This window comes from Enhydra lutris, unplaced genomic scaffold (genome assembly GCF_002288905.1).
Source record: "Enhydra lutris kenyoni isolate GAN:26980312 unplaced genomic scaffold, ASM228890v2 scaffoldscaffold13, whole genome shotgun sequence".
Lineage (NCBI taxonomy): Eukaryota > Metazoa > Chordata > Mammalia > Carnivora > Mustelidae > Enhydra > Enhydra lutris.
In genome coordinates, this window is record NW_019154097.1 from 31,865,683 (window position 1) to 31,890,559 (window position 24,877).

At 48.2% G+C, this 24,877-nt stretch overlaps 1 protein-coding gene across 13 annotated transcripts in view; it reads left to right on the forward strand.

The window, feature by feature from the left end:
• The window catches only part of LOC111146150 (Ral GEF with PH domain and SH3 binding motif 1), a 275,084-nt gene that overhangs the window by 40,665 nt on the left and 209,542 nt on the right, over positions 1–24,877 (forward strand). For all 13 annotated transcript variants that reach the window (XM_022501573.1, XM_022501576.1, XM_022501574.1 and 10 more), the window contains exons 2-3: positions 12,253–12,374; positions 15,222–15,329. In XM_022501573.1, coding sequence (XP_022357281.1) covers positions 12,318–12,374; positions 15,222–15,329 — 165 coding nt within the window. In that variant the 5' untranslated portion in view covers positions 12,253–12,317. The remainder of the gene's footprint in view (positions 1–12,252; positions 12,375–15,221; positions 15,330–24,877) is intronic.

Sequence of the window (24,877 nt, forward strand, 5' to 3'; positions counted from 1 at the left end):
TGCCCTGGGCTGGCACCAGTCAGACCAGTAATTCCTCTGCCCTTGGCAGGGACTAGGGAGGGACCCCCTGTTCTTCATGGTAAACTGTCTTCCAGCCCCATCCTCGGTCTCCTGTAGTAACATATGTGGCCCACAGGTAACGGGCATGAGATGTCTGACCCTCAGTCCCTGGAGCTGCACCTCTCAGGTAACCCATGGTGCAGGAGATGGGGAGCCCGGTGTCAGGCCTGTTTGTGGAGATTGTGTGTGTGTGTGTTTGTGTGGGAGGGGTGTGAGGGGGGTGGGATGTGAGGGTAGAGAATTGCTTTTTAAATTTAACTTTTTATTTTGAGGTAAGTTTAGACTTACAGAAGAGTTGCACGGTAGTGCACAGCATTTACATGTGCCCTTCATGCAGCTTATGTGTGAGGAGCTTACGGGCTCAATCGCATTTCAGATTCACTTAGGGAAGTTGATTCAGGTGTGATGCTGTGAACTGGGCTGTCGGCTTTTCTCACGTGCCTCCGGTTTCCCTCCCAGTGTTGTTCTCCTGTTCCTGTCTCTGTCCACGATCCTTCCTCACATCTAGTTGTGGGGCCTCCTTAGTGTCCTCCTGCCTGGGACAGCGCCCTGTCCTGAGGGTTGCATCAGGTCCTCAGTGGAGGAAATTAATGGTCTGGTTCTCGTGCTTTTGCTTCACATCCCCGTAGGGTGAAAGTGTCTTATCTGAGAGACATCACTGAGCCCCTGCACCCTGGCATGGGTGCCCCCTGTGCCAGCCAGGCTCTCCTGTCTCCCCAGGGCTTCCCTCCTCTAGCAAAGGTCTGAGTAGCGGCCACCGTCCTCCCCCATCCTCCGGGGGCAGGGGAAGCAGCTACCACAGTCCCACTTTACCATCTTTTCTGAGATGTGGTCTGTCAAGCAGCCCCACTTCTTGTTTTTTAATTTTCTTAATTTCCCCTCTCCCTCCCTCCCTCCATTCCTTCTCTCTCTCTCTCTTTCAGATTTTACTTATTTGACAGAGAGACACACAATGAGAGAGGGAACACAAGCAGGGGGAGTGGGAGAGGGAGAAGCAGGCTTCCTGCCGAGCGGGGAGCCCAATACAGGGCTCGATCCCAGGGCCCCGAGATGACCTGAGGCGAAGGCAGATGCGTAACAGCTGAGCCACCCAGGCACCCCAGGCGTCCCCTTTTTCTCTTGCATTTTTAACATTTTGCTCTCCACTGTTTATTTTAAGCCTGAGAACATGCTTAGGAGGTACCTCAAGTTCCCAGAAAACACCAGTCTCCATCTCCTGCGTTCCCTCTTCCACCCCAGGAGACTCTGGGAGACTCAGGTGCTTGTCTCTTTGCGAGGCCGGCTTTCCATGCGTCAGAGCCCCAGGCTGTCCTCAGCTTCCTTCTCCTCTTCCCACTGCCGGCTTCTGCAGGAGCCGGGCCCAGACATGGAGCGCCTTCTCTTATCGTTGAGGGCATTTCTCTAGTTTCCTTCCAGGGAAAGGTCTGGGAGGTGGACTGTTTCTCTCCGGCTGAGTATGCTCTACGTACAGGAGCGTTCACCCTTCTTAGTTATGTTCTGTGAGTTTTTGGTTGATGTTTTGGAAGGATTCCTCTGTTTGTGTTAAGAAACAACTGTGAGGAGGCAGGGGTGCAGCAGGGAGAGTGTGAGGACGACACTGCCCTCGAGCAGAGGCTGGGTGGGCTGGACTTGGGGGCGGTGGAGAGCCCAGGCGTGTTCCACAGGGAGGGTTGTTTCCGCTGATGGCTGCCCAGGTGGACCCCGTCCGTCCAGTTCCAGGCGACACTGCCTGCCTTCCCCAGAGTGTGTGCTCCTGGGACCTTAACTAAGAGGAAGTAGATGACTGGCGGGGGCTGTGCAGAGTTGGGGAGAGGGAGTGGGCACCGGTCCCTGACCAGGATACCATCATCCCAAATATGCAGAAAGGGAAATGTCACTCTCCAGCTTTCCGGGGTGTTCCCAGCGCTATTGAGGGGGCCTGGTGTGCTCTAAGTAGACCACCCTCATTCTCGCTCCCCCCTTCACCCCCATTTCCCGGTGCTCCCTGTAAGCCTCACCCCTAGGGATCCCTAGGCCTCTTGTTTCTCCCAAGTCGGCCTCCCCCACTATGGAGAAATCAGGCCTTGCCTGCCAGCTAGTGGCTGCCCGTGGGGACCTCTCCCCTCCGTCTGTGTTCTGCAGCCTTGTTTCAGAATGGAGGAGGAGCCTTTGGTTTCAAGAGAATTGTATGTGTACGTGTGAGGATGGCGAAGCTCTAGTGGCCTTTTCGTAAAGGCCTTCAAAACTGTCCAGCCAGCCACAGCACTGGTTTTCTTTCGTGAACCTTCCCTGTTTTTATGAGACGCGTGTGTGTTCACTCATACTTCTCTTGGTGCCTCAACTTTGGTTCGATGTCTTGTGGTCTTACGCTAACGGAGCCCTGCCTGTGCCTGCCCTGCCCCAGCGGGTGAGCCTGGCAGTGAGGGGCGCCGGCACAGGCACAGCCGTCACTTCCAAGCTGCTCCTACCCTACAGCGTCCTAGGGACCCCTCTGACCATGTGCGAGGCGGGCATCACGAGTCTCCCTGTTTACCAGGCGAGGAAGGTGGAGCTTGGGCAGGTGAAGCAGCTTGCCCAGGGCACAGAGTAAGTGGCAGGTGAGAATTCAGCTCCTGATCGATCTGTTCTCCTGCCCCGGACACTGCTCTGCAGCTGTCTTGTTCTCAGCTTCCACCAGGCCTTCACCTGCCGCTGTGAACCGGCGCAGGTGGAGGGCGTCGGACGCCTCCCCAGATCCACGTGTGCTGCGGGCTCCGGCAGCCTGCAGGATGCGTGATGTGACTACACCTTGCGGTGTTCCGCGTGGATGTCGATACTGCTGTGATGATTAGGGCACAGATTAATTTAAGTGTGTTGGTGATCTGCAACAGCTTTTTGTTGCCAAGGGTTTTTTCTTAGTCAACAGATGCCAAAAATAGAACTAATTTTTGTGTGTGTTGAAAAGGCTAGTCTCTGAAATACGTTTACGTATGTATCTGTGCGTTTACTTCTATCTCCATATGCATGGATGTGTGCAGAAATGCTGCCCTACACCATGTGAGCTGTGTGACCTTGGGGATGGGGACCAAGGGTGGTGGGGAGAGGAGACTTTCTTTTTTTATTTGATGCCTTTTTATTAAGCATATACAATTTCAGCATGTATCTGTATTACTTTATGTGAGAAATTCGGGAAGTCCTCCTCCTTGAAAAGGTTATGTGCCCCTGGGCTGGACTAAGGTTTCCGGCTGTGGGGGGACATGGGGCACTCGGTCCACGCCCATCTCCTGGGTTGGTGGACTGCTGCATGTTTGTGGGTGCCTACCTTAGCTCCATAAATGGAGGTTCTTCCCGTCCCCAAGAAGATGCAGTCCTCCTGCTTCTCTCTGGGTTCGCTCAGTTTCACAGGTTTTGTCCCTCTTTGGTGAGATCTGCAACCCTCCACCCCTAGAGCCAGCCCTCTTTCCCACTCCCTGCTGCTTTCTCTCCTCCACAGAGGCTCAGCCGTGGTGGCGCCTCCCCAGCCCACTCTCCTTCCCTCAGCGAGAAGGTGGGATTTGGAGGTTGAACATCTGGTGGGTGGTTTGGAAGGGATGGGGTGCGGGGAGGGGGGCGGCGGGGAGCGCTGCAGTGAGTGATGGCATTCAAGTCTGACATGCTTACGTGGCCAGGCCTCTCTTTGAAAGCCGCCAGACGCTGCTGCTTGCCAGGAAAAGAGGTTTGGCCAGTTTGGAGAGGGTCAGGAGGAGGCAGAGATAACAGCCCTGCCAGCGCCCACAAGGGGGACTTTCTAAAGCTGCTGGCCAGTGGTCCTGCTCCAGAGTGATGGTTACAGTTGGAACTGTGCATGCTCTGTGTGTGTGTGTGTGTGTTTGCCCACGTGCGCATGCGTGCGCAAACATACACACACTTACCGCTCCTGGAGTGATGGAGGGGTTGTTCTGCCCACAACCCTCTTTATTTCCTTCTTATTCGTCTTGTCACAGCTTCTGTTCAAGATGCACAAAGGTGGAGCCAGCTCCCACCACGTCCGCGGAGAGCAGCGCACTCCACGCTGGGGAAACGGGCTCTGCAGCGGGGCTCGGGATCCGTTTCCATGCTTGTCTAAAACATTTGGAAGAGATCACTCTCTTGTAATTGAACATTCCTGAATGTGTGTATTTTCTTTGAAACAACCTCCATACGCGTAGGAAAAAGTGGTTATTCTGCCTTCTCAACAGTGGTCTGCACCAGACTGTCTCATGTTATTTTCTTGGTTTCCTGAACCTGCAGTGTCGAAGGAGAATTCTGCAAGTTTGGAAGGAAACCAACATGGCATATGGGATTTTCCTCCCCTCTCCGGGAGCCCACACACGAGAGCAGAGTCTGTCATACAGAAACAAGATGAGGGATTGTTCTGTGGTCCTGATACAATTGCCACGTTCTTGTGAAGTTACATCATGAGAATTGCTTGCTCTGCGGCAATGTTTCGGTTTCCAAGGAGGCGTTAGCAGCGTGTGTGTGTGTGTGTGTGTGTGTGTGTGTGTGTATGTATGTGTATGTGTATGTGTGTATGAGAGAGAGGTGAGAGAGCTGGAGAAGGATGGAAAGATGGGATTTTGGTGTGATTCAGAATCAAATGGCAAGCTCAGAGCTGGGGCTCTTGCCTACCTGCCAGACTGCCCCGTCTAGCAGGGGCCATGCTGCGGTCAGTGTGTCCCCAAGTTATGGTGTCATTAATCTCTTTGTATCTCCATTTCTTCATCTGTAAAAAAAAAAATGTTTTTTAATGCATGGAAATCCCTAGCCAGAGCCTGGAACGGGGTGTTTAATAAATTGTCCTGATGACGGTTGAGCAGATAATGGTGTGAACTCCTTGAGGCCAAGGACTGGTCTGAATTCTCTGCACAGAGCAGGGCTTGGGAGTTTCACCAAGTCTGCCCAACAGATGGGGGAGTGACCAGGAGACAACGCCGTGGCTGTGGCTGCAGCGTCAGGGCTGTCTGTTAAACTCTCTGGGGATCCCTGCCTAGCTTATTGGCCGCTGTATGTTAGGATGGATGTGGGCTGTGGTCTGGTAAGGAAGGGAGTCTGCTCCCTTGTGCTCCGGTGCAAGGCATGTCAGGAGTCCTTTCTGCCCTGGGCTTCCACACTAGCTCTGGGTACCCTCCTCTGCCCTTCCCTTGAGACACTCCCTCTGGTCCTTTGAGAGCCAACTCAAGTGTTCTTCTCAGTGATGTCTTCTTTGACCCCCAGAGTGAACCCGTGATCTGTTAGAGCACGTGTCCCTTAGGCATCTACTTGCTGGTGTTCTCCCTACTGCTCTGCAGGACCCTGGAGGGCAGGGTTGTGTTGTTTTTGACTCTAGATGCCCAGAACTGGTCTCCTAGTGGACTCAGTGGGTGGGTGGGTGATGTGTGAAGGAATGGACAGCTGAGCAACATTGGGCTGTCATCCACTTGTGACAGCCCCAAGGCTAGGAGTCATCCTTGGTTCCCTTCGTTTCCTCTCACTTCACCTGTGGTCCATCACCAGGTCTTGTCTGTTTCTTTCCAGAACCCCTCCCAGATCCATCCCCCTTTCCTGTAGCCAGCAGTCCATGCCACTGTCCTCTCTTGTCCCTGCTGCCTCCGAGGCTCCGACTTTGTCTCTCTTCATCCAGTTCTCTGCCCAGCAGCAAAAGTGATCTCAAAAACCGTAAGATCAGATCCTGTCTCTCCCCTGCTCAAAACCCTCCAGTGCACCAGAGGGTTCCCACTGCACTCCAGACGCAACCCACACACCCACCATGGCATGCAAGACCCTTCATGCTCTGGCCCCAGCCTGTCTGTCCACTGCCTTCTGCCCACTCAGGTCCATCTGCCTCCATCACAGGCCTGCTGAGCTTGCGTGCATCTCAGGTTCTTTGCCCTTGCGGTGCCCACTATGGAGCACACAGGGTGGTTTTTATGGGCTGACTCCTTCCTAAGCTTCCAGTTCACAGTTCAGTTCAAACGTCCTTGGAGTGTCCTTCCTTGGTGATCTGACAAACACTATCCTCCACCCTATTTTAGTTTTTTTTTTTTTTTTTTCGATTTTATTTATTTATTTGACAGAGAGAGAGATCACAAGTAGGCAGAGAGGCAGGCAGAGAGAGAGGGGGAAGCAGGTTCTCTGCCGAGCAGAGAGCCAGATGCAGGGATCGATCCCAGGACCCTGAGACCATGCCCTGAGCCAAAGGCAGAGGCTTAATCCACTAAGCCACCCAGCTGCCCCCCTATTTTAGTTTTTTGAGATATTTCTCAGTATCTGAAGTTATCTTCTTTGTATCCTTGTGTGTATTTTCTGACTTCTGCACTGGAATGTAAGTTCTGCAGGAGCAGGGCCTCCTCACTTCATGTCTCCAGTGCCTGGAACAGGGCTTCTGGACCAGGCCTCACTGAATTTTGATGAGAAAAATATGACATCTTTATTTTCACCAACCTCTAAATGAAATTTAGCATTTCTCTCAGTTACTAATAAAGACAGTGAATCCCAGTAATAATAATCGTACTTGGGACTTTGTTGCCAATAAAATTCATGGTATTTTCATATCACACAACGATCATTGGCCTCTTAGAATATCTATGCTCATAACTACTTTCAAATTATAGTAGTTATTAAACTCACCAACAGATCTTTTTATTTAATGCAATAATAAAGAAATATATATTTCCGTTTAAATGAAGAAATATACGTTATTATGTTATAAACTATTTCAAAATAATTTAATAACTATTTTAATATAATTGGTTTCGGGGCACCTGGGTGGTTCAGTGGGTTAAAGCCTCTGCCTCTAGCTCAGGTCATGATCCCAGCGTCTTGGGATCGAGCTCTGAATCAGGCTCCCTGCTCAGCGGGGAGCCTGCTTCCCTCTCTGCCTACTTGTGATATTCGTCTGTCAAATAAATAAATAAAATCTTAAAAAAAATATAATTGGTTTCCTGTGTAATTTTATTTTATGCATTAACACGTGCATTTAACGAAATGCATTATGCATTTTATGCATTAATGTTTCTGTGAGGAGGGACCGAGAGGCTTCACTAGGCTCCCAAAAGGGTCCAGGGCATGAAAACGATTAGGAACTCCCAGCGAGAACGATTCCTGCATGAAGTAGGAGCTTGATGAGTGAATGATCGATGCTTATCTTTCCCTGTTCACGTGAGCCCCCTGTGCTTTCAGAGTCAGGTTTCTGGTGGCTTGGCATGAACTTGGTGTTTAGGAAGTAGCCCTGGTCCAGCTCTTTCGGAAGCCATTCCCAATTACCTGCTGCTGAGAAAGAGGCATCTACTCCAAAGCCTGGGGTGGGAGCCAGGTCCACTTCTCTCCTTTTCTTTCAGATAGATTCTGCCTTCAAGCTTCTCCTTGCATCTGCTTCCTTCACGCTTTGGCCGACTCTTCCTGCTCCACGCAGGATCTGGCCACCCCCTAGACGCGAGGGCACAGTGCCTCGGGTTGGCTGGCCGGGAGAGACTGGCGTCTCAGGGTCCTGAGTTCCCAGGAGAATCAGGTCGCCACTCTGCTCCAGTCGTTCTGGCCTGGGAGTCATGGTCGCGGTCACCAGGGGCCCTCCTGTGGTTGCCGAAGCAGTTCTCGGGCCTGGGCCAGCCAGACTCCCTTGTTGGGCGTCTGGTCCCTAATGAGGAGTTGGGGCCCAGCTGGGCCTCAGGGACTGAAGGTGGACGGCTAGAGGTTTCTCTGGGCCCTGAAAAGGATGCTCTCTGCTCTGCTTGATCCTGTCATTTCTTAGTATGTGAAATATCACTCACCTGAGAGTCACTGCCCATAAGTTAGGCTATTTGGGTCCATGGTGAGACATGTAGGAATCGGATCTCAAACAAGTGCTCTGGGCTGCCTATAGGAAGTGGAAGGGGTAACACACTGTGGCTGATGTGCTTTGTCTCTAGGTGGGCCAGAGGGGTGTGGAGTGGGCAGAGCAGGCCTCTTGGAAGAGGAGCCCTGCACTTAGACACCTGGACTCAGCCTGTGCTCCCTGGACATCTCGGGCTCATAGCTGGAAACCCCTTTCCTGCAATGGAGGCCGGTGGTTTCCCAGCATGATGCTGTGCTTTCTTGAAGTTAATTTTTTGTTCATTATTTTAGGAAAAAAGAATAGGTACAAATGAATGGAATTGCAGGATTAGATTAACACCCAGAGTAACTAATAACTTGGATTGAGTGCTTGGTCCGCCACTGACCTGGGTAGAGCGTTTTACATGCGTTTTCTCGCTGGGGCCTCCTGGGCTCTGGGATGAGGCCTGGGCCCAGGCGCTGGTCGTGATGGACCAGGGTTTGAACTCCCTGGCCCCACCACTCAACTAGCACTCAGTTCCATCGCCTCTCAGAGCCTCAGTTCCAGGAGTAGAAGAGTCTCCCCAGCACGGGGTTGTTGTGAAGATGAATTGAGTTAGAAATGTGGCATCTAGCCCAGCTTTGTGCTGCTGCTGTTCCCTGGGTGTACCGCTGGTGTGTGTGCACAGGGGCACCTCAGTGCACGATGCTGGAGAAATGGGCAGAGTGGCATGTCCTTCAGACTGGATGTAGGAAGTGAGCTAATGACCAGTCGTGGAAGAGAGTGTGAGGATAAAATGTGGCACCTGTGTTGGAGGGCTATGTGACTTGAGAATTTACGGTGTCAGGCAACTGGGGAGAGCCAAGGCCTCTGGTTGGGGCCAGGCTGAGCAGACTGGACTCCATGTTGGGCTCCCCTTGGTGAAGACCCACAGAGCACCAGGCGTACCCTGAAAGGAGTGAAGCCCACCTCAGCCTGGAATGGGAGCAGGTTGGATCCACAGAGAACATCAGGCTGGCTGTCCCCTCTGCCCTCCTGCCACAGTGACTCTGTCAGGCTTGGGTCGAGTCACTTCAGTCAGGCTTGAGCTCATCTGAACCCAGTCTATCCAACAAGCTGGTGGCTGCTGGCATCGAGAGCCTGGCTGGGTTGGCCCTGACTCCCGGTCCGCATGAGCTGGGTCATCTGGTTTGAGGCCTGCAGCTTGAGCCGGTCTCATGCTGCCCCTTGGGCTCTCGAGCTGGCCTTGTTTCAGCCTCAGTTTCTGGATTCCCCACTTTGAAGTCTCCGAGTTTCTCCTGGGGTGTCTTTGCGGGTTCTCATCCACCAGACTCCCGGGACGCCTTCCCTTTGCTCCAGGGCTGGTTCCCCTCCTCGCAGTCCTGTCTCTTCTGCACTGGAAATTCCTCAAAGATTTTTGCTTATTAATAACCCTTCTCTCTTGTCATGGCTAATGTAGTTTGTTTTTGCTATTTTAATATTTCTTGGATTATCTCAAAGGGATGTGGAAGGGGGGCAGTTAAACATGGGAGTTCAGGTCTCCGCCATGAAACCGAGCTGGTGGCTGCTGCTTTCACTGTAGTGGAGTTTACATACTGTAAAATTCACCCATTCCAAGTGTTTAATTCTGTAACTTCTGGTGAATTTACAGAGCTGTGGGACTGTCACGATGACCCAGTTTTAGAACTTTTCCGTCACCTCGGAAAAATCCCTTGTGCCCGTTAGCAGACCGGTTGGCTGCCTCCACCCCCAGCCAACCACTGATACGCTCCTGTCTCTGTGAATTTGCCTTTTTTGGACATTTCATAAAAATGGCACCCTACAGTACAGTGTTTGGGGTCTGACCTCTTTCACTTAGCGTAATGTTTTTGGGGTTTATTCATGTTACAGTTTCTGTCAGTATTTCATTTCTTTATTGCTGGGTCCTCTTCCCCCGTATGGATCTGTCACATTGCTGACCCGCTCAGCAGAGTGTTCAGATGTTTCCAGCTTTTGGCTCTGATTAATAATTTATGTGCGTGTCTTTGTGTGGACATAGGCTTTCATTTCTTTCAAGGTAGCTACCTAGGAGTAGAATTGCTGGTCATTTGGTAAGTGTACTTTAATTTTTTAAGAAAGTACCAAACTGCTTTCCAAAGGAGCTGGACCTCCCCCCGCCCCCCCAGCAGCAGTGTACGCGGTGCTGCCTTTTCCGTGATCGCCGTCCTGGCGGGTGTGAGGTGGCAGCTCACCGTGGTTTGGATTTGCCTTTACCCGAGGCATTTCCCTTCGTCCTACCGAGACCTTCTTTCGCTAAAGGTCTCTTCCTATTTTCGTGCAGCTGCCTTCCTTCCAGACCTGCCCCAGCCACCGGTGCAGGGTCCCGGGTAACAGCGGGCACTGCTTCTCCGAGGACACGAATGATTAACAAATGAGTATTTCCAGTCCGTCCCCTTTCCCTCGTGGGCAGGGAGTTTGGACTCGGAGGAAAAACTTAGCCGACCTGTGCTTTTTTCCCCCCTTTGCTTTCTTAGTATGAAAAGGATCGAGCATTCAGAAAGGCTGAGAGACCAGGGCAGTGAACTTCTGTCAGTGGATGTCAGTTGTTGGCGTTTTGACGTGGTTGCCTTATCTCGACCTCAGCGTATTTTGTGGATTGATTTGAAATGAAGTCGCAAGCTCACTTCAGCTCCGAATTCTGTCCCACGTGTCCCCCAGATAGACTCGCTCCTACTTAATCTCCTCGCTGTTGCTCTCATGCCCCAGAAAATGAATGGTGATTCAGTATCCTCTGAAATGTCTGTATCCAGCGGTCCCCGGTTGGTCCTCAGATGTCATTTATAGCTCAGACTGGTTCCTCTCAGTGTCTTGGGGAAGACAGGAGGGAAGGTGGACGGCTCACCTTCGCCGAGGAGAATGGGGCTGACAGAAGCCAGCAGAGTGGTTGTGAGGGGATGGCCATCATGGCTTTGGAGCCGTGCACTGCCGGAGCCTGTGGCGCTCTGGCATTCCTTCTCGGGTGTTTGACGCTGTCCTTTTTGGGTGTTCGACGCTGCTCGCCATGGGCCCTTGTGGCTGAGGCTCCGGCAGCGTCACAGGCAGGGTGGAGATCTTCTCTGTCTACCTCTAGACCATCTTCCCCGGTGGGCTTCACGCGAGACCTTCCCTCCAGGGTGGATCTTCTCTGGCACCCTGGATTCGGCATATATCCCAGATGAAGCTCTTCATCTTCTACAAATCTGCTGTGCCGCCTCTGTCCCTTTCCTTGAGGACAGACACACCATCCTTCTGGCACCTCAGGCCAGACACCATTCATCCTCAGCTTGTTCTCCTCTGTCCCTCTTCCCCATCATTTTCGGCTCCTGCTGTCTCCCAGTCTGTCTCCTTCTCTCTGACTTCACTGTGACAATGTCACTTAGCACAGAGGACCTTCAGCTCTGGCCATGGTAATTGCAGTTGGCTTCCAGCTGGGCCTTCCACCTTCTCCTTTCCTTCCCCTGTTACATTCTCCCTGCTCTCCTGGTCATTTTCCTGCTGAAAAGCAGGTGGCAGTTCTGGAATGTTCAGTGCTATGATGAATGCTCTGCTAGGAGTGTGTACACACTGGCATGAGAGCATCTGGATCTGGTTCGAGATCTGGATCTGGTTCGAGTGGTCCAGGCACGATACTTAGAAGAAACGACGTTTGAGCAGGGCCTTGAATGATGATGGGATCAGGAGATAGCATGAGCGAAGGCACTAAAGCTCTCTGGGGCTCAGGTTCCTCACATGTAATATGGGTAGAAGAGGACCTGCCCAAGGCTGTTGTGAGGGTCAGTTGAGTTAATGTATGCCAAGTGCGCTGCACGTGGTGAGCACTGCACAAGTATCACCTTGCTCCTGATGAAGCGGTCGAGTGCATGGGGAGATGCGGTAAAATCCATTTGTCTTCTTTACCTGCTTTCATTTAAAACAAAGGTCAGGGTGCCTGGTGGCTCATACGATTTAAGAGTCTGGCTTCGGCTCAGGTCATGATCCTGGAGTCCTGGAATTGAGTCCCTCATCGGACTCCCCTCAGCGAGGAGCCTGCTTCTCCCTCTGCCTCCCCCTGCTTGTATGCGTTCTCTCTCTGTCAAATAAATAAATAAAATCTTTAAAATAACTAAATAAAACAAAGGCTGTAGGGTACCTGGGGGACTCAGTTGGTTAAGCCTCTGCTTTTGGCTCAGGATGATCCCAGGGTCCTGGGACTAAACCCTGCGTTGGGCTTCCTGCCCAGTGGGGGGGGCCTGTTTCTCCTGCTGCCTGCTGCCCCCTGCTCGTGCTCTCTGTCTTTGCCAAATAAATAAATAAAATCTTCAAGAAAAGGTAAAGGTCTTCTTTGTAGTCTTCTGTTCAAGCCTAGCACAATGTTCCCTGCCTCCCTCCCTGCCCCCAGTAGGATTAAGTTGAGTTTGAAACTGGTTTTCATGAGCACCCTTGCCTTGCAGGACTTCTCCAGACAGGTTATGTCACCGACAGAGGCTGCCCTGAAGCTCCCTGCGGCCCAGAGACTATGTACAAGAGGAATGGTCTGATGGCTAGCGTGTTGGTCACCTCCGCCACTCCACAGGTACAGGGGCTGTGAGAATCGGGACCATGGGTGGGAGTAGGGGGCTCCTTTCAGTGGACCCAGGCCTCAGCTAAGTGGTGAACAGCAAGGAAGCAAGGCTCCATGAATACCACCATTCTTAGCTCTCCGGAGGCCCTTGGCCACACCAGGCGTGAGATTTGGGAGGCCGTCAGCCCTGAGGATCAGTCCGTTTTATGCAGTCGTTCTCTTCAAAGAAAAACAAACACCTGCCCAGTCCAGTTGTGGCAAGTGCCACATTCCATTTTGGTGGCAAGATGGGATCAGACCTTTCCCAAGAAAAGCTGCTGCTGATTATAAATAAGTCACACATTCCAGAATGAAGTCAGACAGAAGTGATTCCAACTGGCCCCGTGTTCTTGTTTACCTTGCTCAGTAGGAGATGGCTGTAAGGACTGGTGGTCTGAGAGTGGCCTGGGCTAGGGCCCCTGCCCTGGCTTTGGGGGGTGTAGGGATTTGTTTTCCAAGTGCAGTGATAGAACAGAGACACACAAGAGGAGCGGCTGTCATCAGGCCCAGGGATGCCACCTGGCTGAATGTGTATGCCTGGCCCCCATGACCACTGGCGAGGGAACGCGCAGTCCCTCACAGCGGAGCTGGGCTTTTGAAATGATCCTGTGTGACCAGCTAGAAATTCACAGGAACCTATTCATATCTTACAAACCTTTAAAAAATTCCTTATTTTGATCTCTGCTTCTGAAAACAGACTTGTGAGTCCTTTTAAAATTCCCCAATGGTGCCAATACAGATTTAAATGAAGTTACTGCCTCATCGTCACCACCACCACTAGTGTATTTGGGGCAACACTGGATTCAATAAGGCCTCTTGTATGAGCGTGTGTGTCTGGGTCAGATGCAATGGGGTGTTACAGGAAAGTTACAAAACCTGAAATCCCGGGAATGGACTGTTTGGTAACTGGAGGAAATCAGGCTTCTGTTTTCATTTACAATTTACACTTCATCTAGAGTAAAACGTCTGTCTTTTCTGATCTCTCTGTGCGTACGTGCTGCGTACACATAGACACGTGTGTATTGTGTGTGGGCGCAGATGTGTGTGTATCTGGAACATGGTAAGCAGGAGGAGGTAAATAAACTGGCTTATATCACACAGCTGGCCAGCAGTAGGTGGAGATTCACAGTCAGGCCCTGTGACACTCAAGCCAGTGCTCCTAACCCTGACGACACTACACGGAGGAAAACCACCCTGTCACCTGACTTGATTACTTTCTGAAAGGTGGGTGTGGCAATGCAGGGATTTCCAGGTGATCGCCTGCTTGGAGCCTGTGCACAAGACCGAGGGCAGAACAGACTGCCAGTTTCAGACGCGTTCAAGGTTCGTCTTTGTTACTTCTCAGAAGTTCAGCACAGATTCTCCTCAGGGGAGAATGTCCCATCGTTCAGGGAACTTCTGAAATAGCCACGGCCGAGCCCGCCCAGGCCCCTTGAATCAGCGTCTCCTGGGGAGGGGGATTCTGCCCTCTGCTTTGTTAGCTTCACTGTATATAACCTGTCCACAGCCCTGGGCGGGGGGCGGGGGGGGGCTGCCTATGGTGCCATTTTCCAGAGCGCTCTAAGACGGTCAGGTGAATAGCTTGTGTGAGGTCGGGCAGCCGCTGGCGTGGAGCTGGCTTCCCACCAGGCATGACTTCAGAGCTCTCAACCACCATGGTGTGCTGCTTCTTCAGATCACCTTCGACTTTTGGGTATAGCAGCCTCCTTCGTAAAACCTTTCAGTGACACAGGCCTACTGAGATCTACAGGTCTGCGTTTCCGCTCCTCCTTTTAACCTCACATTCTTGGTTGTTGACTGTTGGTTTCCCTCACTGGCCTAAAAACACTCTAGTTTCCAGTAAGATTGCAAAGTTTTTCCAGATATAGCCTTTTTGGAAAGAGTGAAATAAAGAAGAATTAATAAAAGCATGTTCTCTAAATCCCAGCCCAAGATATTGAGGTTAATGGAAAGCACAAAATCCCTCTTCATGGGTTGAAACAAATAAAACCGTTTATGAACAGGGCACAAGTTTTGGGTGGTAAGTTTGAATGGTTCCCCAAAGTAGAGTTTGATGAAATTAAATAAAATCGAGGAGAAGGTATGTTCAACATTCTGGGATCCCCACAGGGTTGGGCTTCATAAAACTGGCCACATTTGGGGAGTTTTAATGTGCTCTTTTATGGGAGACCCCTTCTGTCCATGCAGGGCTCACGGGGTTCACCTTAATAAGGGACCCTACTAAATATAACTTGCACGCCCGTCTCCAAAGCCAGTTGGTTACCTCTCACCTCATCAGCAATCTGGTTTTTGAATTCCAAATGGCCCATATATGAAATAAGCCTTGAGAGCCAGTTTAACATTTTGTATAAGAGTTTTCTGCAGTGACTTCCAGAAAACAAAAACAACAACAACAAAGGTGAAACTAGGTAACGTTTGAGAGACAGAACAAGACCGATGATTGCCTCAGGCCTCCTGAGCTGTGAAGTCCCGTTCTCTCTAAAGGAAGAGTGGGCTCTGTCTTTTTACCCCACCAGCTACACAGCAGGCTGGAAGCCGTTGGGGGCCATGATCGAGGGTGGGCGAAGCTAGGTTCACCTCCTGGCTCTCCGGTTTCCTGGCTGTGATACCTTGGGGACGTGGCATTAATTAATTAATTAATTAAAGAATTAAACAGGACTGTGCATATGAAGTGCCCAACGCGGTGCCTGGAATGGGGTACAGCAGTGGGCAGTAGGAGCTTTTCTTCCGTGTGTGCGTCCTCGGTCTGGGCGTGGGAGGTAGCGAGTCTGCAGTAAGCCCGACTGCTCAGGCGGCACCCTCTCTCCCTGTCCTCCACAGGGCAGCAGCAGCTCAGACTCTCTGGAGGGCCAGAGCTGCGACTATGCCAGCAAGAGCTACGATGCCGTTGTCTTCGATGTCTTGAAAGTGAGTCCCGAGGAGTTTGCTGTAAGTAACAGAACTGATGTGAGTGTCTGGGCACCAAAACGGTGCGACAGGGGCTAGGAAAAACCGGTTGGAAACGACCCATATGCCCAACCGTAGGGTCTGTGGGATATGATATTCTTTATGAAATACTAGGTAGCATTAGAAAGGATGCCATCAATCTCGAATTAACCACCTTGGAAGTCATGTGCGGTGTATACGAATAGTCAAAGGGACAAGTTACAGCACCATTAACAGAGAACAGTGCCGTTTTTAAAAAGCACATGCAATGCACACATACTTATATCTGCAGAAGAAGAGGTCTACATTTGATATTTATGTATTCATAGCTATCTGGATATAAACAGCCAAACTTTATTTACTGTAACTTCTGGTTGTTGTAGGATTCTAGTTAGTTGGAATTTAATTTTACTTCTGTTTGTTTCTTTTTGTTTGCCTTCTGCATTTTTTTTTTAAAGATTTTATGTATTTATTTGACACACAGAGAAAGATCACAAGTAGGCACAGAGGCAGGCAGAGAGAGAGGAGGAAGCAGGCTTCCTGCTGAGCAGAGAGCCTGATGCGGGACTCGATCCCAGGACCCTGAGATCATGACCTGAGCCGAAGGCAGAGGCTTTAACCCACTGAGCCACCCAGGCACTTTGCTTTCTGCATTTTTACGATGACTTTTCTATGATAAAAAAACCACAATGAGATACCACCTTACACCAGTCAGAATGGCTAAAATTAACAAGTCAGGAAATGACAGATGCTGGCGAGGATGCGGAGAAAGGGGAACCCTCCTACACTGTTGGTGGGAATGCAAGCTGGTGCGACCACTCTGGAAAACAGCATGGAGGTTCCTCAAAATGTTGAAAATAGAACTACCCTATGACCCAGCAATTGCACTGCTGGGTATTTACCCTAAAGATACAAACGTAGTGATCCGAAGGGGCACGTGCACCCGAATGTTTATAGCAGCAATGTCTACAATAGCCAAACTATGGAAAGAACCTAGATATCCATCAACAGACGAATGGATAAAGAAGATGTGGTATATATACACAATGGAATACTATGCAGCCATCAAAAGAAATGAAATCTTGCCATTTGCGACGACGTGGATGGCACTAGAGGGTATCATGCTTAGCGAAGTAAGTCAATCGGAGAAAGACAACTATCATATGATCTCCCTGATATGAGGGAGAGGAGATGCAACATGGGGGGTTAAGGGGGTAGGAGAAGAATAAATGAAACGATGGGATTGGGAGGGAGACAAACCATAAGTGACTCTTAATCTCACAAAACAAACTGAGGGTTAATGGGGGGAGGGGGGTTGGGGGGGTAGGATTATGGACATTGGGGAGGGTATGTGCTATGGTGAGTGCTGTGAAGTGTGTAAACCTGGCGATTCACAGACCTGTACCCCTGGGGATAAAAAGATATTATATGTTTAAAAAAATAAAAAAAATAGTATTTTGTAATAATACATTTTTTTAAAAACTGTTTTTTCTTCAGCCAGTGTGTTTCTCCCGGTCTGACTGAGGGCTGTTCCTTGTGGTGGAGACGCCAAGTTGGCTTCTCGTTTTGCAGTGACTTGCTTTCTTCCTTTTGTGCTGTGAAGGTAGAGGAGTATTGCCTGTGGGGTGACCTGGAACCTGACTGCAAGCACTGTCCTGGGGCTGTAATTCTCTGCAGCACCACTGGCCTGTTTACTGCCATGCCTGCTTCCTCCCTGTCCCCTTTGCTGTAACAGGTTTTGTGCCCTCCAGGATACTGTGGGAGCTAACGGGGCCGCGTCTCAGCCTTCTGCTGTTGCCGGCCCCCATGTTTATTTTGTGCCGTGCTGAGCCTGGCATCACCTCTTTCAGCGTAGCCAAGGGATCATTCTAAAAAGATGTAAAGCTCTAGCAGCTGCCTCCTGTGAGAATGAGACCCTGTGTTCCTCCCAAGGCCTCCAGGGCCCCCTGTGGTCCGGCCGAGTCTCCTCTCCTGCCCCCATCTCTGTGCTTTGTGCTCCCCAGCTACACCTCTAACCCAGACTCACCCAGCGTCCCCCTGCCACAGGGCCCTGCGCTTCTCTTCCTTCACTCCTACTGGCTCTTCTCCACGTGTCTCTGTGTCTGTCCTTGGCCTAAAGTGGCATCTCTCCATCACTCCTTTCCCTTATCCTGCTCCAGTTTCTTCATATTTCTTATTCTTACCCAACATTACATTATATAATAATTTTTTTTTGTGATATATCTTCTCTGGAATAGAAACTCTTTAAGGACAGGAGCTTTATCTGACTTGTTCATTGCTTTTTTCCAGTGCCCCGAATGGTGCCTAGCTCATAGTTGGTACTCAGTGAATACATGTAGACTGAAAGAACTCGGTCTTCAGAATGACCAATGAAGCAGATTATTAGCTCCTGATTTTCTAATAAAGAAGTGAAGAATCTAAGAGATTATTATTTTATTTTATTTTTTGCCTGGAACATATAGCCAGGTATGGGCAGAGCCAGGTCTAAAACCTTCACCTCCTGATTATTCACCTAATGCTGGACAGTAATATTAAGGACAGCTCCCATTTTTGAACACCTGCCATGTCTAGTTTTTTTTTTTTTTAAAGAGAGTTGTGTTTTTTTTTTTAAGACTTTATTTGTCAGAGAGAGAGAGAGAGAGCAAGCAGGGGAGCAGCCGGCAGAGGGAGAAGCAGGCTCCCTGTTAAGCAGGAGCCCCATGTGGGACTCAATCCCAGGACCCTGAGATCACAACCTGAGCTGAAGGCAGACGCTTAAGTGACTGAGCCACTCAGGCATCCCCCGTGTCTAGGTCTTATGCTTAAGTGCTTTACATGCATTATGTAATCTACTTCTCACATCAGCCTGATAAATTAGGTGTATTTATTATTCCCAATACACTGATGAGCATGTCAGTGCTTAAAGAGGAAAATCACTTCTTCATACAGAGAGTAAGTGGCACTGTCTATCTGGGATTTAAAACCAGGGCTGGCATTCTAGACCAGTACCATCCGACAGGAATACAATCTGAATCACATGTGCAATTTTATTTAATTAATTAATTAATTATTAAAATTTTAAAATTCCAGTATGGTTAACACATAGTGTTATATTAGTTTCAAGTGTATAATATGGTGATTCAACAGTTCCATATATTACTTACTAAGGTCATCATGATAAGTATGCTCTTTAATCCCTTTCACCTGTTCCTCCCATGCCCCCAGCTACCTCACCTCTGGTAACCATCAGTTTGTTCTCTATAGTTAAGAGCGTGTTTTATTTTTTATTTTTTAAAAGATTTTATTTATCTGAGAGAGAAAGAGTGAGCGAGAGAGAGAGAGCATTGGGGGGGGGAGGGTCAGAGGGAGAAGCAGGCTCCCCACTGAGCAAGGAGCCTGATGTGGGACTTGATCCTGGGACTCCAGGATCATGACCTGAGCAGAAGGCAGTCGCCCAGCCAACTGAGCCACCCAGGTGCCCAAGAGTCTGTTTTTCGCTTTGTCTCTTTTTTTTCTTTGTTCATTTGTTTTGCTTCTTAAATTCCACACATGAATGAAATCATATGGTATTTGTCTTCCTCTGACTATTTCGCTTAGCATTATACCCTCTAGATCCATCGATGTTGCAAATGGCAATAATTTATTCTTTTTTATGGCTATATAGTATTCCTTGTATATTTGTACCACATGTTCTTTATCCATTCATCTGTTAATGAACACTTGGGCTTTTTCTTTAATTTGGCTATTGTAAATAATGCTGCTATAGACATAGGGGTGCACATATTCTTTCCAATTACTATTTTCGTATTCTTTGGGTAAATGTCCAGTGGTGCGATTACTGGATTGTAGGGTAGTTCTATTTTTAATTTTTTGAGGACCCTCCATTGTCTTCCACAGTGGCTGCATGGAGTTTGCATTCCCACCAACAGAGCAAGAGAGTTCATTTTACTCCATATCCTCACCAACACTTGTCGTTCCTTGTGTTTTTTATTTTAGCCATTCTGACAGGTGTGAGCTGATATCTCCTTGTGGTTTGGATTTGTGTTTCCCTGATGATGAGTGATGTTGAGCATCTTTTCATGTGTCTGTTGGCCATCTGGATTTTTTTTTTTTTTTTTTTGGGAGAAATGTCTGCTCCTGTCTTCTGCCTATTTTTAAATTGGATTATTTGGGGTTTTGGTGTTGAGTTATATCAGTTTTTTCTGTATTTTGGATATAACCCTTTATGGGATATGTCATTTGCAAATATCTTCCCCATTCAGTAGGTTGTCTTTTAGTTTTGATTTTTTGTTTTGTTTTTTTTTGCTCTTAGAAGCTTTTTATTTTGTTGTAGTCCCAATAGTTTATTTTTGTTTTTGTTTCCCCCTTGCCTCACAAGACTTACCTAGGAAAATATTGCTGTGGCTGATGTTGGAGATCTACAGCTAGATCGCCATCCTTCTACTTCCCAGTAGTCTGAAAGCAAAGTAAAAAACAATGCTGGAACTTTATCAGTAGATCGTGGACAGCTTTCTAGGTCAACATGTGTAGATTTAATTTTCTATTTTTATTTATTTATTTATTTATTTATTTAATTTAATTTGACAGACAGAGATCACAAGTAGGCAGAGAGGCAGGCAGAGAGAGAGAGAGGAGGAAGCAGGCTCCCTGCAGAGCAGAGAGCCCGATGCGGGGCCCGATCCCAGGACCCTGGGATCATGACCTGAGCCGAAGGCAGAGGCCTCAACCCACTGAGCCACGCAGGCACCCCTAATTTTCTATTTTTAAAGATTTTTTTATTTTTTAAAGATTTATTTATTTTCTATTTTTAAAGATTTATTTATTTGATGCTACCCATGCACAAGCAGGGGAGGGGCAGAGGGAGAGGGAGAGAAAATCCCAAACAAACTCCCCACTGAGCATGGAGCCCAGATCACGGCTTGGTCTCATGACCCTGAGATCCTGACCTGAGCTGAAATCGAGAGTCAGACGCTCTGGGATGCCTGGGTGGTTCAATCCGTTAAGCATCTGCCTTCAGCTCAGGTCATGATCCCAGGGTGCTAGGATCGAGCCCTATGTTAGGCTCCTGCTTCTTCCTCTCCCTGCTGCTCCCCCTGCTTGTACACTGTCTCTCTCTGTCAGATAAATAAATAAAATCTTAAAAAAAAAAAAAAGAGAGACAATTAACCAACTGAGCCCCTCGGGAACCCCTTTAATTCACTATTTTTAATAGCTGTATAATACTCCAGAATCTGGATATATTTTCATATATATTCCATATATATTTTTTTTCAACAAGCCCCTTCTCATGGTCTCTTATATTGTTTCCAGATTTTTACTACTGCAGATAATGGTGCAGTGAACATCTAATTTTCTATCTGCATCTAAATGTAGATCTATATATAAAGTCTCCTTGTGTTCCAGTGCTCTGCTTTCTGTAGATGTAGGGATTATTGTGTCAATAGTATGCTCATTTCACTTTTTAGGAGATAATATCTAAATGCAATGCTTGATTTTGGATCAAGAAAAAATTGTTATAAAAAAGTTTTGGGATATTTAGCAAATTTTGAATGTGGACTGTACTATTAGATGTTACTATTGTAGCAATGTAAGTTTCCTGAACGTAATAATTTTATCATTATGTAAGAGCATGTTCTTGTTCTTGGGAAATAATATGCTGAAAGGTTTAGGAGTGAAGAGTCATGATATCTGCATTTTCTTCTTGAGTGGATCCCGAAAAAAATGTGTATGTCTAATTACATAAATGGAGATAAAGCCAGTGAGGCAAGATGTTAATTAGTGAAGCTAGGTGGAAGGTTATAGAATCCACCATTCTATTCCTGCAACTTTTTATAAGTTTGGCTTTTCAAAAAAAAACTTTTTGAACGGTTTACTGCCAGATTGCTTTCCAAAAAGAACAGAGCAGTCCCTAGTCCTGTCGCTCCTGATGGCACCGATGGACGACAAATGGCATCTTCTCGTTTAATTTGCATTTCCTTGACTATGATTCTAAATTTGCCAGACACATGGTTCCTGTGGCTCTAGGAGTAGAAGTAGGAATGTCTATCTCTGGAGCTGATTGCCTTTTGTTCCGTGAGCCCTCCTGGTCAGGCGTTGGTGGAGTGATCTAAATGCAAATTTAAAGATATTTTCTGTTATAAAATATGCCACTAATTTGCCAACAGCTTCCTTTGTTTGTTTATTTGGGGATTGAGAGCCTTTATATAAGGTTGTGGCTGGGAAGAGGGAATTTAGTCACCAGTGTTAGAGAAACACTACTCTCAACATATGTAGGAACATTTTTTTATTTCCTTTTTGGCTGCATAGCTTTCATTTACCTACTCAGAACCACCTCTTTTTTTGGGGCCACGTTGTGAGGTGCTTCAGTAGGTCTCTCCCTTCAGCAGAAGTGTTTTGTCGTATGTGGAGATTAGCCATTTCCCTAAAAAGCCTGAATTTTTAGGGGGCCCCGGACAAGAAAGAAGGAGGTGGGGGAAGAAGTTACGATTAAGGACGGCATCTCCAGCGTGACTAGCTTCACTGGGTGTCCTGTAGTGAGGCTTTATTTCCCAGTGGAAGGAGAAGCCATTGAGAGACGTGCTCATGAGTGCGCTCCTCAGCCCAAGCACGGGTGCCTCGCTGCGGCGGGTTTCGTTGTTCATTCATTCCTTCACTCACTCGTTTTTATTTAAATTCCAGTTAGTTACCATACAGTGCACTGTTAGTGTCCGGTGTATGTAGAGATTTAACACTTCATACAACTCATCGTGACAAGTGCTGCTGTAGACAAGATGGCCCCATTTCTGTAGGGGCTGTACCACACCCCTCAGAAATGCCCTTTCTCTCCAGGAAGCCAGGGCCTCTCCCCTGCAGTCATGGTCATCTCCTGAGGCCGAGAGCTGCTGTGAAGGGAGATGGGACCTAATTTCCCTCAAGCTCCCACTCCTACCCACACCCTCCCTTTCTGGTAAAACTGCCTGCTTTGGAGTGCCTACATTTCCTGGGAAGGACTGCTCGTCAGCAACCTTTCCACGTGGGTTTGGCTTTGTAGTAAAATGTCATGAAATTTATAATCCGGTGATTTTACCTATGTATTGACATATTCTTGTTCTGGACTCTGCATCTTTTTGGTCAGAATTGAAAGGATAGAAGTGGGAGAGTCTTCTGAAAACCCTCAGATTGTGTGTTTGGGACCAGCCAGTCTATATTAAGTTTGGAGACCTCTCTTGTTGTTTATTTTATTTTAATTTTTTTTAAAGATTTTATTTCTTTATTTGACAGAGAGAGATCACAAGTAGGCAGAGAGGCAGGCAGAGAGAGGGGGAAGCAGGCTTCCTGCTGAGCAGAGAGTCCGATGCGGGGCTCGATCCCAGGACCCTGAGACCATGACCTAAGCCAAAGGCAGAGGCTTTAACTCACTGAGCCACACAGGCGCCCCATTTATTTTGAATAAAACACCTGAATACGTATTCTGACTTAGGGGCTGAACAGGGACTTAGGATACTCGAAACTTGGACCGTCCCAAAAAAATGTGAAATGTAAAGCCACTATTTTAATAAACCATTTGGAAATTCAGTAGCAAACCCTAGAAGTGACGGCAGGATGGAGAGGAAGTTTTCTCATTTTCACATTAGCAGACTTTTGGTTCTTGTCCTAAATGACATTGCAAACATCCTGCTAGTTCTCTGGGATCGGGAGTAAACTTGAACCATGGCAGAGATTTCCAAGGCCTTCTGAGCTTTCAGCGTGAATCTCCTGTTTTCACAAGGCCTTTCTGTTCCCCAGGATGGCAGAATTAATCCAAATGTGAGGGGACTTGGCTAGCAATCTCCATGGGTCTGGCAGGAGAAATGCCAGTGTGTTTGCACTGCCTGGGACATAGCTCTGGGCCAGACACCAGATCTGCAGGCCTCCTGGCCTTAGTTGTCCCTCGACGCCCAGATTACGAGGACCAGATCCACCTTGTGATGATGTCCACTGCCCCCTTTGCCACTGGGGAATAGACCCAGAGGTAGAAGGGCTCAGTTCCCAAGTGCTTCTTTATTCCTGGTGCCTCTGCTGTCGCTCTGCTGAGCTTCTGTTAGTGGCAGCGCTGGCCCCTTGGAGGGGACGAAGAGGCTGTCCGCAGAAGCACTGCTTATTTCCCTCTCCTGCTCAGCCCTGACGATGGTATGCTTTGGCCTGCATCCTGTGCTGCTCGGGAATCCAGTGGTCTTGGACCACCTTTAAATTACGCCAAGAGGCGACCACAATTCTGCACCTGAGCCCTGGATTGTGGTTACACTTGACGTACTGTGTGTGTTGCCATTTTCCTAATGTAGTCTTGAGATGAGACTTTTTTCATGACTATTTGTTGACTTAAGTAACAGCCTCCTTTAAGAGCAACTTTGATGCTTGAATATTCAAACAAATTAACAGTTCCCTTATTTCTTAGTTCATGTATTAGTCAGGAACCGTAAGTTCACATGCCAGTACGTGAGCCCATCTGTGTGACTTCACATATAAATGATGTAGAAGTATGAATACAGAAACACATACGTGCACACAGTTGAACCCTGAGCACAGGTTTGGACTGTGTGGGTCCACTTATATACAGATTTTTTTTTTGATAAATACAGTACTGTAAATGCATTTTCCCTTCCTTATGATTTTCTTAATAATAATTGCCTTTCTCTAGCTTACGTTTTTGTAAGAGTACAGTTTATAATTCATCTAACATACAAAATGTGTCACTCAACTGTTGATGTTAGCAGTAAGGCTTCTGGTTAACAGTAGGCTGTTAGTAGTTAAGTTTTGGGGGAGTCAAAAGTTATATTCAGGGACACCTGGGTGGCTCAGTTGGTTGAGCGGCTGCCTTCGGCTCAGGTCATGATCCCGGCGTCCTGGGATCGAGTCCCACATCGGGCTCTTTGCTCGGCGGGGAGCCTGTTTCTCCCTCTGCCTCTGCCTGCCACTCTGTCTGCCTGTGCTCATGCTCTCTCTCTCTCTCTCTCTCTCTCTAACAAATAAATAAATAAAATCTTTAAAAAAAAAAAGTTATATTCAGACTTTATCTTATTTTTTTAAAGATTTATTTATGTTACAGAGCCAGAGTACGTGAGTGGGGGAAGGGTCAGAGGGAGAGGAGTAGAGAGAGAGAAGCAGACTCTGTGCTGAGCACAGAGCCTGACATAGGGCTTGATCTCACAACCCTGAGATCATGACCTGATCTGAAATCAAGAATCAGTTGCTTAACTGACTGAGCCACTCAGGCATCCCGATAAGCAGATTTTAGACCATGGTGGGTTAGCATCCCTAATCCCCATGTTGTTCAAGGGTCCACGGTATATAGATAATCTTTGTGAAGAGTCAAGATAGGAGGCGCAGAATGCCTGGCACCTGACAGGTAATATGTCTTTCTGTCTCTCTCTCCGCATATATGTACGTGCACAGATGTGCACGCTCTTTATGTGTGTATATATGTGTGTATACACACACGCATGCATATCTAGAGAGCACCTGTCAGATGCCAGGCATTCTGCATTTCTGCTCTTGAACTTTCCCAGGGATCCTATAAGACAGGGATTACTGTCACCATTTCCTAGATGTGGCAC